The sequence below is a fragment of the Oryzias melastigma genome, linkage group LG7 (genome assembly GCF_002922805.2).
Source record: "Oryzias melastigma strain HK-1 linkage group LG7, ASM292280v2, whole genome shotgun sequence".
Lineage (NCBI taxonomy): Eukaryota > Metazoa > Chordata > Actinopteri > Beloniformes > Adrianichthyidae > Oryzias > Oryzias melastigma.
The window spans coordinates 4066007-4081866 of NC_050518.1; the positions used below are offsets into that span (position 1 = coordinate 4066007).

At 35.9% G+C, this 15860-nt stretch overlaps 2 protein-coding genes across 4 annotated transcripts; both read right to left on the reverse strand.

The window, feature by feature from the left end:
* Positions 1 to 152: 152 nt before the first annotated feature.
* On the reverse strand, positions 153 to 4577 carry LOC112159545 (taste receptor type 1 member 1-like). Its single transcript, XM_024293684.2, has 6 exons — positions 3732 to 4577; positions 3271 to 3565; positions 2434 to 3159; positions 1901 to 2107; positions 1668 to 1788; positions 153 to 1399 (listed from the first exon to the last, which is right to left on the reverse strand). The coding sequence occupies exons 1-6, from the start codon at positions 3902 to 3904 to the stop codon at positions 465 to 467; spliced, it is 2457 nt and encodes an 818-aa protein (XP_024149452.1). The 5' UTR covers positions 3905 to 4577; the 3' UTR covers positions 153 to 464.
* Positions 4578 to 8169: 3592 nt separating this feature from the next.
* Positions 8170 to 15590, reverse strand: rer1 (retention in endoplasmic reticulum sorting receptor 1). Of its 3 annotated transcripts, XM_024293358.2 has the most exons (8): positions 15440 to 15590; positions 14312 to 14393; positions 11338 to 11442; positions 11104 to 11200; positions 10924 to 11002; positions 9986 to 10121; positions 9801 to 9855; positions 8170 to 8667 (listed from the first exon to the last, which is right to left on the reverse strand). In XM_024293358.2, exons 2-8 carry the CDS (start codon positions 14390 to 14392, stop codon positions 8657 to 8659), a joined length of 564 nt encoding a protein of 187 aa, XP_024149126.1. In that variant the 5' UTR covers position 14393; positions 15440 to 15590; the 3' UTR covers positions 8170 to 8656. The 3 variants fall into 3 exon arrangements, with proteins under 3 accessions (XP_024149126.1, XP_024149124.1, XP_024149125.1); XM_024293356.2 differs by having other exon boundaries at positions 8170 to 9855; XM_024293357.2 differs by lacking the exon at positions 15440 to 15590 and adding an exon at positions 14703 to 15003 and having other exon boundaries at positions 8170 to 9855.
* Between the last annotated feature and the right edge of the window lie 270 nt (positions 15591 to 15860).

Genomic DNA, 15860 nt, shown 5'->3' on the forward strand with positions numbered 1-15860 from the left:
CAACTGAAATCAGATCTAGACATCTTTTTCTATACATGTCTGTTTTTTATTTGATCCATCAAAAAACTAACAGTTCAATAAAAATACAGATGAATGTTGAGAAACCAGTCTGAATGGCTCTTTAAGTGCTAGAGGTTGCAGCTCCCTCTTCCAAAGTTATATTATTCACCTTCTAAAGTTTACACAGTTAGCTTTATATATATATATAAAAAGCTCTTATCTGTTATGTATAATTTATAATCATATTTTTGTTGATTCGTTGAACAACATTTGTTGCACCACTGTTTTCAGTGTGTTTATTTTGAAATCATAATGTTGGAAAAAAATTAACACATTTTCAAAAAAAAAAAAATTAAAACCCTGGTAGGAATAGTAGTCTAAGATAAACCCTAATTCAAAATGCAAGTAAATGCTATCAAAGCACTAGTTATGTATGGAGTAAGCCAACTACTTGTAATTAGAAGCTACTGGCTAATCGTTTTGGTGTAATTCTGAATGAGACCTTGAAAGTGCTGCTGGGTGTTTTTCTTGGGTTCAAAAAGGATGATGTAGCATTTAGGGAAAAAATACCACAGCAGGAAAGAGTACAGACTGGAGAGTATAGCCAAAGCATTCATGGCATGGATGTACTTACCATGATAGAGCATGCTTACAGTGGCAAAAGTGATCCAGGTGAGGATCAGCAGCAGGAGGCAGAATGTTATTGTTTTGGCTTCATTGTAGTTTTTTGGAAGGTTTTTTCCCATGTACGAAAAAATAAAACTAAGACAGCACAAAACAGAGAGTAGAATGAAAGAGCTGGATGTTGCTTTGAGATTAAGATCAACGTCACAGCCGAGGACGATGATGTCAGAGTACCAAAATGTATCGCTGTACGGCTTTGGGGGGGCAATGGAATAGCCAGTGATGAGCAAGAGAGCCTGAATGAAGAACGCCACAGTGATGATGAGCCAGTGTCCGTGATACTTTGTCCAATAACTTAAGAGCTTTGGGAACTTTGCAGATATTTTGAAAATACAAACGATTTGAAATGAGCGCACAACAAAACATGCTAGACAAACTGTATAAAACAGCAGAAATGGTAAAAACCTTAAGATGCAAAACATGTCTGTGGGCTCTCCAAAATAGAAAAACACACTGAGACTGCACAGGCTGAGACATCCTAAAATTAAGAAGCACATTGGACCTCCAGCAGATCTGACAACAGGCGTGCTGTAGTTAATGGCAAAGAGAACAGACATGGCTACGGTAAGAGCTACTAAGACCAAGGCCCCAACCATGATCACTATAGCAGCAGAGTCTGTGAAAGGGACGTACTCCAGCAGCCGTATGGTACATGATGTACTTCCCTCTGCAGACCACTCTGTCTCCTTGCAGCTGATGCAGTTGTAGGGATCCTCTGTTTTTATAAAAAAATATATATATATATTTAAAATAAATCAGATATTAATACCAAGTTTAGGAATACATCTTTTGTTAGTTTAGAAATGCATTCAATCTGTGACAGGCATTTGCATGACTGCAAATTTCTCTGCTTGACTCAGTAGTCAGTGGTCAAATGTAAATGGTCAACAGACAACACTTTTTTTATTTTCATTTTAAGAATCTCCATAGATGAAGTGAAGTTTAGTCTGTAGCTTTTTCTGATAGTCTGTGTAATCACTAACCTGTGCTGTTGATGTAAGTTCCATTTGGACAAATTGTACAACTGAAGCAGCATTTGTGGACACCTTCTTGAATTTTTGCAAACCCCACAGGACATTCTTGGGAACAAATAGATGTAGGCACCTATTCATGGCACAACCAATTGTGTAAATAGATTTTAAAAGAATAAATAAATAAATCCATATACCATATCAATATTATTGTTGTGAAAAAAGTCAAGGCAAAAAGCACTTACCTCTTCATCGCCGTGCCACTTTATTTTAGAGCTGTTGATGAAGAATTCGAATGTTGGGTAAAAAGAATAAAAGCCGACCTCCTCTGCATTACCACTGCTGTTCCAGAAAACTATGGAAAAGGATCCAAAGTTGGGGTCACCGTTCACATCAAACTGAACTGTCTGGTTTAAAACTGAAAAATTGGATCTCCTCAGTTCACGTAAAACCTGTCAGTGACACAAAGTTTACATTCAATCACAAAACATTATTCAGTACAATCAATACAAAGAGTGATAGATTATTGTGTACTAAGACATTGCCCTGACTATATAGAAATCCTATATAGAAAAGAAACCAATAACTTTCTGACATTTTTTAATGGAAATTATAAAAGATGTAGTCAAAGTTTGATTAAAACTCATGATGGTTTGCTAACTAAAACAAACCCAATCTATTTTACACCACAAAGTACAACACTCTTCTTTGAAAAATAGTCATCATTTTCATAGACTTAAAACAATAGAATAAAACCAATAACTACTTGCTTTCTTACCATGTCTGGGTGAACCTTAATGCTCTTGTTGCAGCTGTCAGCTCCACACTGCAGCACTACGTGTAAGGCATGGGCAACGGCATATACAGCAGAGTAAACAGGGAAATTGAAAGAGGGATCTGCTGTAATGATGTCTTCAGCACTCAAGCTGCTGCAGTTACACATCTGATTACAAAATGAATCTTGCTCTTCACTTTCACACTGATTTTGAGCTTTGAAAGAATAAATAAAATCATTGAATCCTGGGATTGTGATTTTTGGCTCTGCAACCCCAAGAACAGTCCCAATATTTCTGATTCCTGGTTTTTTAGGGAGATCTTTGTGTAAAGACCAGGCATCCACTGCAATCCACACCTTGTTGGTGACATTTTGTTGGATTGCAGAATTAATGACAGCTTCAGCTGTCCATTCTGCTGTAAACACAATAATAACGTTTACCTGAAATTCAATCACCTGCTTCAAAATTTTAGGGTAATCTGTGTCCGGAGTCAGGCCTTTGGTGTATGCCAAGCAGATTTCAGTGTTCCTTATCTTTTTTACAAATAGGTCATAGCCATCTCTTCCATAGTCATTGTCAACATAAAGAAAAGCGACCCAGTTCCAATTAAAGTTTTGCAAAAGTTCAAAAATCATTTGAATGATATCTTTATTGGGATGTGCTGTTCGTAAGAAAGATGGATAGTTCTTTTTTCTGGAGAAGACTGAACTTGCTGCTCCGTAACTTATCTGTGAAAAGACATAAAGATGTTCAGATTTCTCTGTACCTTTTTATTTGTAGAACTATTAATGTTTATAGGAACTAGAAAGCTTAAGACTACAAAATGACAGTAAACTTACGACTGGAACAAGGTCCATCATGAACAGCGGTGCAACAGTCAGTGTTGCTGTACTTGTGTATGTGCCCACCATTGCTATCACTTTTGAGAAGTTTGCTGATTCTTTCCAAGGTTGAACTGAACCATTCACAGACATCAGGCGGAAAATACTTGGAAAATTCTTTGTGTCTGAGCAGTGGTCAAATATTTCATAGCCAAGAGTCACATTGGGTAGCAGACTGGTAGAATTATTGATTTCCTCTATTGAGAATCTCATCATCTGAAACCTCCGGTAACTTGATGGTGTAAAAAGATGTCTGCAGTCAGAGAAAAAAACAAAACAAATCAGGGCAGAACAAATAGTCGCACAGAAATGTTTCTTTTTTTTTGGCTTCTTAATATATTTTTTGAAGGCTTAACTCCATTGATAGATTTGTGTTTAATATCTGATCTAATCAAAAAGGACATCTATAGAAAACTCACCTGGAGCAGATGATGGCTTCTGGGGTGTTTTGATAAAAAGCACCACTCAAATAATGGATATCAAAAAGTCCACCAAGCACATAATCCCCCTGCTGTTCAAACTCAGAATTAGCAATGCATTCAGTCCCTGCATGCAGTAAACACAAAAGAACAAAAAGCAATTTGAGCTTCATTGTTCCTGTTTATCATTCCACCATGGATCAAAGAGACACCAGTGACGGTCGAGCTTTAGGAATCAGTTTTACACCCTCATGATGGATGAGGTGTCATACTCGTATTGGCAGTGGTTGGAGAAGAATTCACAAATCAGTATGCAAAAAAGTGCTTGTGCATATGGTACAATGCTGTTTGTACTTGAAACATTATTTAAGATCATCCATGGCATTCTACAGACTTTAAAGTTTGCAGTAATGCCTGGAAATGATCTAATTTATCACTAAAACAGATTAAATTCAGACATTTTAAAAGAAAGTATGTTAAACATCTTTAGGACATGCTGAACCAAATACATGCATTAATGTGTTTATGCACAACCTTTAAATCTTGTTGGTTTTACTGCATTGTTGGTCAGCTAAATCTATCAAAAGATCTGCACAAGATATTAAGCAATAAAACACAAGTTAAAAACAGACTTCTTGGGTTTCTCTCAACATAGTCCTAATACAAATAAGTTCTTCAATTTGACCACATTGGCTTTCCAGAAGAAGATTTGCAATTGTTCTGTGGTTAGGTGGTAAGTGGAAGGTGATATCAGGAAAGGTTCAAAGTATCTGTCTCTCTAAACAAGCTTACTGGTAGGTTGCATTGTGTTTGGCAATAAACAAAGCTTTGTTTATTTTGTTTTTATTGAAGTTCTTCAGGCTAATATTCTTTTTATTGTCCCAGCCTTGCTTTTTTATTATTTAGTAATAAAGATAATCTATCAGATTTTACAAAATAATTTGAAAAGTAAGCTGTGTGGATCATGGTATTGTGTATCGTAAGGGTTTTGTAAATGTTGGACAGATGTCTATACATACAGTATATCTGCCAGATTTTGTCCTTTTTTGCATTTTTTTTGCAGGAAAAAAGAAAGGATGATCACAGGAAGTCTTGGACCTCACAATGGTGCAGATAGACCCAGTTCAAGTTCCCACCAGGTTTTTTCTGTGTGGAGTTGTTGAGGTAGCCCTCTGCTAATCTCTTAGAGTTGATACAAAAACCTTGCTTAGAAAAATAATCAAGTTATTAAAAAGTTAATAAATAATTTTTATCAGAAGTTGGATTAAGGCATTGCACTTAACTGCTTCAAGTCCTACTTAACAAGGAGACGTTTTTCTGTTAAAATTGGCGAGGCTTCCTCATCTGTGGCTCCTCTCTCCTGTGGGGGTACCTCAAGGCTCTATCCTTGGTCCTTCCCTTTTTTCTTTACATTTGCTGCCACTTGGTTCCATCTTTGCACGGCATGACGTCTTATTCCATGGCTCTGCTGATGATTTGCAAATATATCTGCCCCTCAGTTCAGGAAAAAACACCTCACAAAACGTTTTAACAGAATGCATCAAGGACGTTAAACAGTGGCTGAGCCAGAATTTTCTATATTTGAACGAGTCAAAAACGGAGAACATTGTTTTGGGTGACACCTGTACAGCTGACTCTACAGCTTAGAAATCTGGGGGTTATCTTTGACAGCTGTTTTAAATTTGACAAACAGATTGACAATGTTGTCCAAATCAGTTTTTATCACGTGCGCCGTTTAGCTAAAGCTAAACCTTTCCTGAGCCACGGTGATGTAGAAACAACCATCCACGCCATGATCACCTCACACATAGATTATTGGAATTCTCTTTACTTTGGTGTCACTCAGCCGTCTCCAGTTAATCCAGAATGCAGCAGCACAACTGTTAACTGGAACATCCAGACGAGAACACATTACTCCAGTACTCAAGTTTCTTCACTGGCTCCCTGTTCATTTTAGAATTCAATTTAAACTTTTACTATTTGTACTTTCCTTGAAGGCCCAAAGCACTTTTCAGTCACAGATCCATCCACACACACATTCACACACTGGTAGTGGCTCTAATGCAGAACTCTGGAGCCAACCTTCCACCAGAAGCAATGTGGGGTTCAGCGTCTTGCCCAATGACGCTTCGACGCATGGGTGGGCAAGGCAGGAATCGAAACCGCAATCTTCCAATCAGTCGACCGCCCTACCGCTACACCACGGCCACCCCACTCAATGATGTTAACCTGTATCTGTCCTGGCTCCTGTCACGAACAACGTCATTGCTGCACAATAGAAAATTAGCTAAACATCTCCTACAAAAGTCATAATAAATAAGTTGTTCTCTTCAGAGTTTGCTTCATCAGTTGAATCACCTAAACTCACTAAACATATGTAAAAACTATTAACTATACCTAGCATAAACAATATGTATAAATTTAAGAAATAGTGGTCCCCACAGAGTTTACATGTTCTCTCGTACACACATGGTTTTTCTCCCGCCACTTCGGCTTCCTCCCAAAGTCTAAAAACATTATTCATAGGTTAATAGCTACAATTTCTATGGGGTGTGATTATGTGTGGTTGTTTGTCTCTGGGATGGAGTAGTGATCCATCCAGTGTGTAGCTCTCCTTCTGGATGGATAGATGGATGGTCTCTTACAAAAACAGCCTGAAACTCAAAAACACTTGAGGCATGAAATTTGAAAATATGGTGCCAAAGTTTCCATTTATGTTACAGTAAATCATTGGATCATGTGCTAACATTCTGGAACTTTCTTTGGGAATTTACTTCAAAGTGTCTAAAGGAAAAATAACCTTTTAATGAGTCGATCATTTTGGGCTAACATCACCGTAAAATTATATAATTACACTTAACCAATCTGTGCCAAGAAGTTAGCTCAGTTGAAGATCCACTTCAATGCAAATTATTATTATTATTATTTTACATGCTCTTTTGGGATTTTTCTGGTGATGGAAGACATGTATAAAGAAAATTTCAGCTTAAAATTGTATTTGAGTATATTGTTAAATAATCTGATGTAGCCCCCTTAGCATGTCTTTAGCTTCCTCCCAATGGAACATGCCTGGAGTATCTCTCCTCAGAGCTGTCCAGGAAACCTCTGATGGAGATGCCCAAGCCACTTGATCTGTCAGGGAGAGCCCAGCCACCCTTAGGAGGAAACTTATTTAGCTGCTTCTATCTAGGATATTTTGCTTTTGATCATTAAAAAAAAAAAAAAAAAAACAACAGTCATCTTTAAGAGTTTTCTTCAATAACATTTAATCTTTAGTGCAATGGTAAGACGGTTGACCTCCAATCAGAAGATTGCAAGGTTGACTCCCGCCTAGCCCACCCATGTGTCAGTGCCCTTGGGCAAGACACTGAACCGTGCCTTGCCTCTGGTGGAAGGTTGGCGTCAGTGTTCAGCAGCAGAGCCGCCATCAGTGTGTAGACAGATGAATGAGCCTTTGACTGTAAAGCTCTTTGGGCCTTCAAGTATACGCCATTTACCACATCTTCTAATGGTTCGTGACTTCAAAATTATGATGTCATTTACATTGAGTATTTAGAAATCATAGATACATATAATGTGCATAACTTGGAATGTTCTATAAATATATGGTCTGTTGATGGAGATATTCAAATTTGTTCTTCTTAACCACAGGCATTTTTAACTGTAGATGAAATTATGTTTACATGTTTTAACTTAATCTCTTCTCATCATCAAAACAGCAAAAACAAATTCACTGTTTCTGGTGTCTTACACAAATATACTACATAAGAATTGTTTTTTTATATATATATTTTCAGTATTCCAACTTTTGGTGCAAAAGAATAGTATATTTTTCCAAATTTAGCGTCCGTCCTGATTTGAATACAAACTACGATGAGAAACTCCTCAGGGACTGGTCTTAATACCTTACCAGTGATGACAGCTGTAGAATGTTTGCTTATTGCAAAAGTTTGTTTTGCAAAAACACTTATGTTGCGTGAATACGTTGTGAAATCCAGCAACAGTGTTGTGTAAAAAGCTAGTCATTGACACTTGTGAGCAGGCCAGGTTTGTTCAATTTCTACATGGTCTTCAAAGAGACCATGTATTCAATGCACTATATTCTAAATACTGTGGTAGAGTCTTTTTACATTTTACAGTCTGTTTGTGTGCAAATGTTTCAGGAAGCACTTGTGGGTTCTGGGTTGTGGCTCAGGAAACAAATTTACCCCCCGAGTGGTCTACACTGTAGGTTGCTCATGACACTGGACCCAGTCCTGACACGGGCACACTCAACATTGTTGGGAAACAAAGAAAATGCAGTGCATTTAATTTTAACAAGTATAACAAAAGCTGTATAAATACATTTTCAAGTGAAAACTTGCTACCATGTTGAACAAAGACACAAAGCTCTAATTTCTAAACATCTATAAATTATGACTACAATAAGACACTTGTGTACTGTTTGAAGGGACACAGCATTTTAATATAATTTTATGTGGAAAAAAATACACATAAGTTATTAAAATCAAGTTTTTTTTTCAGCTGTAGCACAAGAAAATAACATGCAGTCCATGAAAAACATTAACTTTAATATCTAGATAGTCCAATTTACCAGTTCCATCAATTTCAGCTGAAATAGAGTTTAACACTTGGACATATCATGGCGGTTGAAAAGGCGATTAAATTAAACTTTCAACAAATTATGTTTCAAAATATCTGTGCTGTATATACACAAATCCATACGGTCCTCTGAAACACAAACTTTTTACATGAAAATGTTTTAAATCCTTTCTACAATATTGATTAAAGTTTAGCAAAGACAGATGCCCAGCATTATGGTAAGAACAGAAAAAAATAATAAATCACAAAGGTTCATGGAAATGAATGTGATCACCACCAACTTCATCCATTTGATACATTAAAAGATCTCAACCTCTGTTCTCTTACGTTTCCTCTGCAAAAAACAAAAAGAGAACAACAGTTTGCTTGGAATGACCATATATTCACCTTTTTAATCTTTCTAAGTAAACACAGATATTGATGAAGAACAGGAGCTGGTCTAAACATGCCAAACAGTTCTTTGAAACACAAATTAGTATGTGTCCTGGGCAAGAAAAAACATTTGTGCTGAGTGTGACCTCAGCCTGACCATATTCTGAATTGACAGGAATACTGATTTCCAATATTTCTGATTATTTGACTAACTGATTAGAGCTAAATAAAACACATCAGAGAATATTTTAGAGAAATTTCTTTAAAGAGTTGCCAACAAATCATTAATGGCACAAAGTAGAAAGAACTAATTTCAGAAACATCACATAATGATGATGATTAAGTTTTGATTTATTAAGTGAATCTTTTTATGAGGGAGGGTTGGACTTTTTAACAAATGTTTGGGTAATGTCTCCAGTTTTCTCTCAATATTTTTTTCCTCAATAAGCACAAAAAGGAAATGATTAAGACATTTAAAAGTCTTATTTTCAACATATTTTAATGACACAATTCAATGTTATGAGTTTTAATTCAATTCCACCTTATATTTAACAGTTTTTTTGTTGAACCTATACTTCGATATACTGCTTAATGCGACAAGTAACGAAAGTATGATAATAACCAGAAGTTAGCGGACTGGGCAGACGGACTGAAATCACAATCAATGTAAGAAACAAGAAATTACAAATTTTACAGCAACTTTTTTTACCCCTCGATCAGCTCTTTCTCCATGACCTCTTTTAACTAATGGGGCTAAAAAGGCAAAAAGCAGCGCAGTCTCACCTACTGCTGAGTGAATGGAATATTAACAAAGGAATAATAATAATAATATTGATAAAAAATAATAATAAATTTCAATCGGCAAGGCGGTGTTCCCAATTTTGATCCATGCTGCTCATAACCCCAATCAACACTTTGGATCAAAACTTGGATTTACATGTTACCTTTTGGTGTTACTGTCCACCTTACATAAGAACAAAATCAAATCTCTGAACCACTCCCCATTAGCTGTGACTGATGATTTTTCAAAATAAACAGATAGGAAGAACAAACTAGGGTTTTAACTAGCAAAAGGTTTCCCTGTGTCGTCCTTGCCTCTATATGTCCGCTTCCCGTGCGTGAATGGAAGGTATCTGTACTTGATCATATGCTGTAAAGAAAAAGAAAAAAAACATAGCATTAGTAAATGACAGGATTTAACTAAAACATATCATCAACTGTTGCTAGTCAAGAAGCACTAAAGTTTGAATAAATTGATGAGACATTCAAACAGGTTTTACCTTAATTTGCCTCTTCATGGTGATGCAGAAGAGCATGATGAAGTACATTACAAGGATGGGCCAGAACACTGGCACGTTGAAGGCATCAAAAAATGTGCAAATCATGGCGATGACGATACCTTTTGTTGCGGAGTGCCTAGCAGGAAGAGAAAATGCACTTAAAACTATGAAACCAACACAACTTTCAGTCTCTGCAAACAAAATGTCCATTTTTTTTGTGTCGTAGATACTGTGGGTCAAAGTTAAATATGCTTGATGGAGATTGTTAACCATTTAAAGACCCTCTCTATTGAAAATTATATTTTAGGTGTTTTTAACAAAGTCCTGTATTTTTTTTAAGATAGAGGATATATATAAATAAATTAAGCTTAAAGTTACAATTATTTCTTTATGTAAATTGTTGTGATTAAGGAGAAGATGAAAAAATGTACATTTCTTGCTACAACAGGCACCACTTCCTGTATGTTGCACTCTTTTTTTTATTGGTTGTTGGCAACATTTATATGCAGTTTAGTATAACAGACTGTGTCAACAAATTTGAAAAGATTTTCAAAATATGGTCGGTTCACTGAATTTGTTCACACACACCTGCAGATTTTTATGCAAACTTCTCATGGTAAAAAAGTGCAAAATAAAAATGTCTAGCACAAGTAGATTGACAAAATAAAAAAATGTAGATTTTGAAAAGACTGCAATTTTTGCTTAAGTAAAAATTGGTAAATTATTTGTAACCACTCTTTCATAACATTTTGGAAATTGATTTATGTGCATTATTAAATATCAAAGTGAGTATAATATGAACATAGTTGGATATCATGCTAAAAAATAAATCAATTTTTCTTTTGTTTATGGTGACAGTTTGTCATAAGTACTAAACCTTTCACCACTCATTTAAACCCCTTGTAATGATCTTTATCGGAGCATGAGCCACCTCCTACCAGAATTTGAATTCAGGCAACCTCCGGATGAAAGGGCGGAACTCTTCATTCTGCTTGGTAGGAAGGGATGGGCCGTCATCTGCAGGTGAAAACAGGTCAAAGATTTACTCGCTGCAGCAAAACTAACGCAGAATATGTCAAACACAAAAGCACCAGCCCAATGACACTTTGTCAACTTGCCTTCTTCGAGCAGAGAAGGATCCACTTTTGGCGATAGAAATGCAATGAACAAGTTGAGATGGTAAATTCCCAAAGCGTATGTGACTATATACCAACCCTGGAATGCAGAACAAAAAACATTTTCACATTGTAACAGAGAGAGCATAGAGAGGGCAAAGATTTTTAACTTTAAACAACAAAAACGGATTGCATGTTATTAAGCAAACACTATAAATAGAAAGGAACAGGAAATACCTGCAGTATGTACACTCTGATCATGTAGACAGCAGTCAGAAGTAGAGTGAGTGCCCACCGCACTGCATAGAATGGCGTTGACTTGTCAAGCCATGACTGATAAACCTGATTTGAGAAAACAAACAAACCATTCCCTGAGAAACAATATAAGAGTCTCGGACACACCACAATCTAATCTTTCTTTGTCTATGTTTTATCCTATTTAAACCTTAGTGCACTCGAAAACTGAAAATGACTCTGCTGTTGTGTAAGAGACATTCTGTGCAAAAAGACTCATGAACTCATTTATTGTCAGGTTTGTTTTAGAACATTGATGTGTGTAAAGCTGCTTTCTAAAATAAAGACCTTGTGGTTGTTGACCTGTGACTTGCACCTTAAGGTGTGAGGATCAAAGCCTCACATTGTGTGCTCTCAGAACAGTCCGCCAAAAAGTGCAACCTTGTGTGGCTTTAGCAAAACTGTGTATTCTATTTTACCATGTTACACATACTGAGAAGAAAAGTGGCAAAACTTCCCCTTTGATCATCTACAATCACAAAACAAAAAAGAAAGAAAAAAATCCACCTTAAAAACCAGAACTAGGCCTTCACTGTTTGATTTTACTGGTTCAATAAAAAGGATGGTCTGTTCTTCCTGTACTAAACTTGGACTGCTACAAATAAATCTACACCTTTTTCATGTAAATCATGACCTTTATTTATAACGTATGTATAAGATATACATGACTACCCACCTTTTCTGGAAACTATTAGACTTCATGCTGTTAATTATGTCACAACAACTGAAATAATGAAGATGTAGTGAAGGTTGATTGCTTAAGTTCAACATATTTGTTAGAATGGTGTGAGGTTGACATATTAAGGAGGAATCTGGAAACCTAAGAAGGATCCAAAAGCCAGTCTATGGGGGCTTGCTAGACAGTTGAGGTGGAACAAACGCACAAACCACACACTGACAAACCACACATCAGTTGTGCTAGTGATACAAGTTGCAATACTGTGTTAAGTTAGATTTACTGTTAAAGTATTGTCCATCTGTCAAAATGTTTTTTATACTTGTAGGCAGAAATTGTCTGTCTGTTAAAACTTTTTGTAACTGTTAAACAAAAGGTGTGCGTCTGTAAAAAGATTGTGTATGTAAAAAAAAGGCAGTAAAAGTTTTGTAACTGTAAAAAGAAAAGTGGTTGTCTGTAAAAATATTTAGTATGTGTTGGAAAATGTGTATGTGTGTAAAAAGACTTTGTACTTAAAAAAAAAAAAAGGCAAAAAAGTATACGTCGCTTCTCAACAAATCAACCAATAAGCAGCCTGTGTTGTTTGAGCCTGGCAATCGAATGAATGATATCCATGTCAGGAGAACAAAAACAAAACATAGTTTCTTCACTACACAAACCAGACTAGATGAAATGGTGGAAAATACTCCAAATATCGGCATGTACCCAATCAGGCGACAGTAAAAGGTTTCTGATTGATTGGTTTGTTGAAAAGCAAAAGAATTGTAATTTAGGTTTCATCACTGTAGATCAGTGTGTGATATGTGCGAGTGACGTTTCACATATAGACAAAGCATTGTTACGGACAAAAATTGTAACAAAAACAGTTTACAGACACACACATTTCTAATTATTGGTCAAATACTTTTTTACAGACAGACTATTTTTTCATACAAGTACAAAACCTTTTACAGGCACACAAATCTATTATTACAAGTAGGAAACCTTTGTATGGACAGACGAGACTTAGGCACCTAATCTAACGTGATAATTTTGTTAGTGGTGCTTCTGTTACTAGTATTTTTCAAGTCTCTGAATGCTACACTGCTGTTTGTCTGATCTACATAAAAACGTAAAATTACTGTGACTAAGGCGGACAGAGAATTATCTTCACAGAAGCATTTCCTCTTTATTGACAGTTTGTGTTGCTTCATCACTGAAAACAGTTATTTATTCTGTATCGTATCTTGTAAATTGGTTGTGCATTTGTCAATGGTTCTATTAGATCACATGATTTGCACTAGTTCCATTTTAGGAACATGTTTTTATTGAAGGAAGAGTTAAAAGGTAATAAACTACACAAACAGATTACAAATCCAAATCAAGGAAAAAAAACTTATAAAACTGTTCAACTTCTGGTTTCTGAGGGGAGCCAAAAATGCCTAAAATCCACTTTAAGAGACAAAGCAAACGTAACGTCTTTAGTCAGATTTACCGTTTTTCTATTTCTATCTTCCTCTGTGAAATAGGGCTGGGTATCAGAGCCTGAATCCATTTGATATTTTTTTTATTCTTTCAATTCAATTTGATTCAGTTTTAATTTTTGCACAGTTGAACACATTTAGATGTTATAATTATAGACAAATATGAAAGCACTCTTTAAATTACGCAGATACATTTTTATTTATTTCATACAAACATCAATTTTTACCTCTTCATAAAGTTTTAGGATGGCCATCTCGCTTAGATGTCTCCAAGTCTCAGGATGATAGTTTCAGAGGTTTTTAGTGTTTCCACTGTGTTTTTCCTCTATGCTACAAATCGTATACATGGCTTTGGTTCTGTCCAGTCCGTCTGTGTTTTTGCTCATGGGTTTAAATCCGAAATGTTTCCAAACAGTTTTTTAAATCCTTCTCTTTTTTTCAAAAGCTTTCTATCCTCTCCCATCATGTTAGTTTCCAACCAAACAATTAGAATGGCTGATGCTCTAGTGAGAGAAGGGTAATGCTGCCGTAAAATGATTATTAAGATCGATCTTTAGTTTTATGGATTAATTATTGTTCACTGGACTCAGATCATTTAATCGATTCTTTAAACCCAGCCCTAATGTGAAAGCAATCTCGCTGCAATATGATTATCTCGGTTTAACTACATATTAAAATGAAAAATACAGTTTTACCACATATACTAAATGTTGCTAATACCATAATTACAGCTCAAGTGATTTGAATTGTTATGTACAGAGGTTAGCATGCACCTTACCTGTCCAACTCGCGTAAAGAAGGCAGCAACTACAGATGGTTTCCCATGGATTGACTCCCCAACACTGTCGCCTTCTGACATTCTGTTAATAAAGACACATTTATGTTTGACTGTTAATTGTTTCTTTAAGCAAACAGAACAAGAAATAGGTTATTTTTTTACTTTTAAAACTCAAATTTGATTCCCAATTTTAGAAAGCAAAACAGTTTTTTTTCTGTCCTGAAATAAAGTCCAAGTTAAACTTATGTCTTCTTTAATGAAGCACTAATCGAAATTAATTGGGAATTTCGTGCTTCTGACAGACACAATTGATTACTATCACTGACATATCGAGTGGTACCAAAATGACGTTAAACTGCTTTAACAGTAAAAGGTGAGAAGGCCAAGATACCAAAAATGTGTGACTCGGATATAGCAAATACTGAACAAAATCCCAATTTTGGAGCTTGGGTACTGATAATTCCATTTAAAATTGTTATTAGGGATGGCTAGCTAAAGGTGGCTACATTCTTTTCTTATGCTATCTGGGTTTTGTAGGTGTATATGTACTAAACTTTCCCGCTAGAAAACATTATAAACCCCTAAATTGAGACAACCGATTTGATGGGTTGGTCAAGCGTTTCGCCGTCTATCGTGAATTAGAAATATTTTCATTATTTCACAAATTAGCCATAGACTTAGCTAACTAGCCATGTAAATGTACGCTGCCCTTTGCCCCCTTTGGCGCACCTATGGGTTATGTAGTTTCTTAAGTCGCCTCGTAAATTTTAATGGGCACTTAAACGAATTAAAGCAACAACATTTCCCACAAGCCAAAGCTAAGCAGGAATTGGTGCTTAACAAAAAAGTGTAGTTCTTTCTGTCTCTCGTTTCCTTTGCCATCCATTAAGTTTACGCAATACTGAACTACAAGTCCCAGCACTGCGTTGACTGATGTGACAACTCACTTCCGGTGAAAAAGCTAAGAGGACTCCATAGCTACCAGTTAGCTTGGTTAGAATGAAAACTATTCAGCAGTATAAATAATGTGGTTCATTTTAATTCTATTCAAAGGCCGAACGCATCCAATAACACATCCTTTCTGTTTTTATTTACAACGAAAAAAATCAGGACACATTTATTTCTTACCTGATACGAGCACTTTGTCACTACCCGGCTGTACCTAGTTAGCTACGCTAGCTGTTTCTCGTGTCATCTAGTGTGAACACGTCAGTACTTCCGCCAGAAACAGCTAACACGCCAGGGCGGTTAGTAGATCCCAGAAAACAGTTCAGTATCAAAATGTATTCAAGTACCTTTATTTTGAAACACTATTATTTAATAAAAAGTATTAACAAAATAAATAAGTCTAGAGTGGATTAAACACTGCACTGTAGTTTAAGAAGTAATCAAGTTCTGAGTTACACTTTGAATAAATTATAGGTCTACTTTTTCAGTCTTTCCTCAGAGATCCACTTTACAACTGAGGTGTTACACAAAGTAATCAAACAAGAAAAAAAGAAAAATAAGGGCACGACAAAGCCAATATGCCAATAAATAAAAATAAAAT

What these genes read in the sequence shown, in the direction of transcription:
- LOC112159545 (XM_024293684.2), bottom strand. Translation starts at nt 3,904, where the DNA reads ATGAAGCTCAAATTGCTTTTTGTTCTTTTGTGTTTACTGCATGCAGGG. An exon ending in TGATGGACCTTGTTCCAGTC is followed by an intron (nt 3,160 to 3,270) that starts GTAAGTTTACTG and finishes GTCTTTTCACAG; the next exon opens with ATAAGTTACGGAGCAGCAAG. An exon ending in AACTTACATCAACAGCACAG is followed by an intron (nt 1,400 to 1,667) that starts GTTAGTGATTAC and finishes TTATAAAAACAG; the next exon opens with AGGATCCCTACAACTGCATC.
- rer1 (XM_024293356.2), bottom strand. Translation starts at nt 14,392, where the DNA reads ATGTCAGAAGGCGACAGTGTTGGGGAGTCAATCCATGGGAAACCATCT. An exon ending in TCTTTACGCGAGTTGGACAG is followed by an intron (nt 11,443 to 14,311) that starts GTAAGGTGCATG and finishes TTCTCAAATCAG; the next exon opens with GTTTATCAGTCATGGCTTGA. An exon ending in CCATGAAGAGGCAAATTAAG is followed by an intron (nt 9,856 to 9,985) that starts GTAAAACCTGTT and finishes TTTTCTTTACAG; the next exon opens with CATATGATCAAGTACAGATA.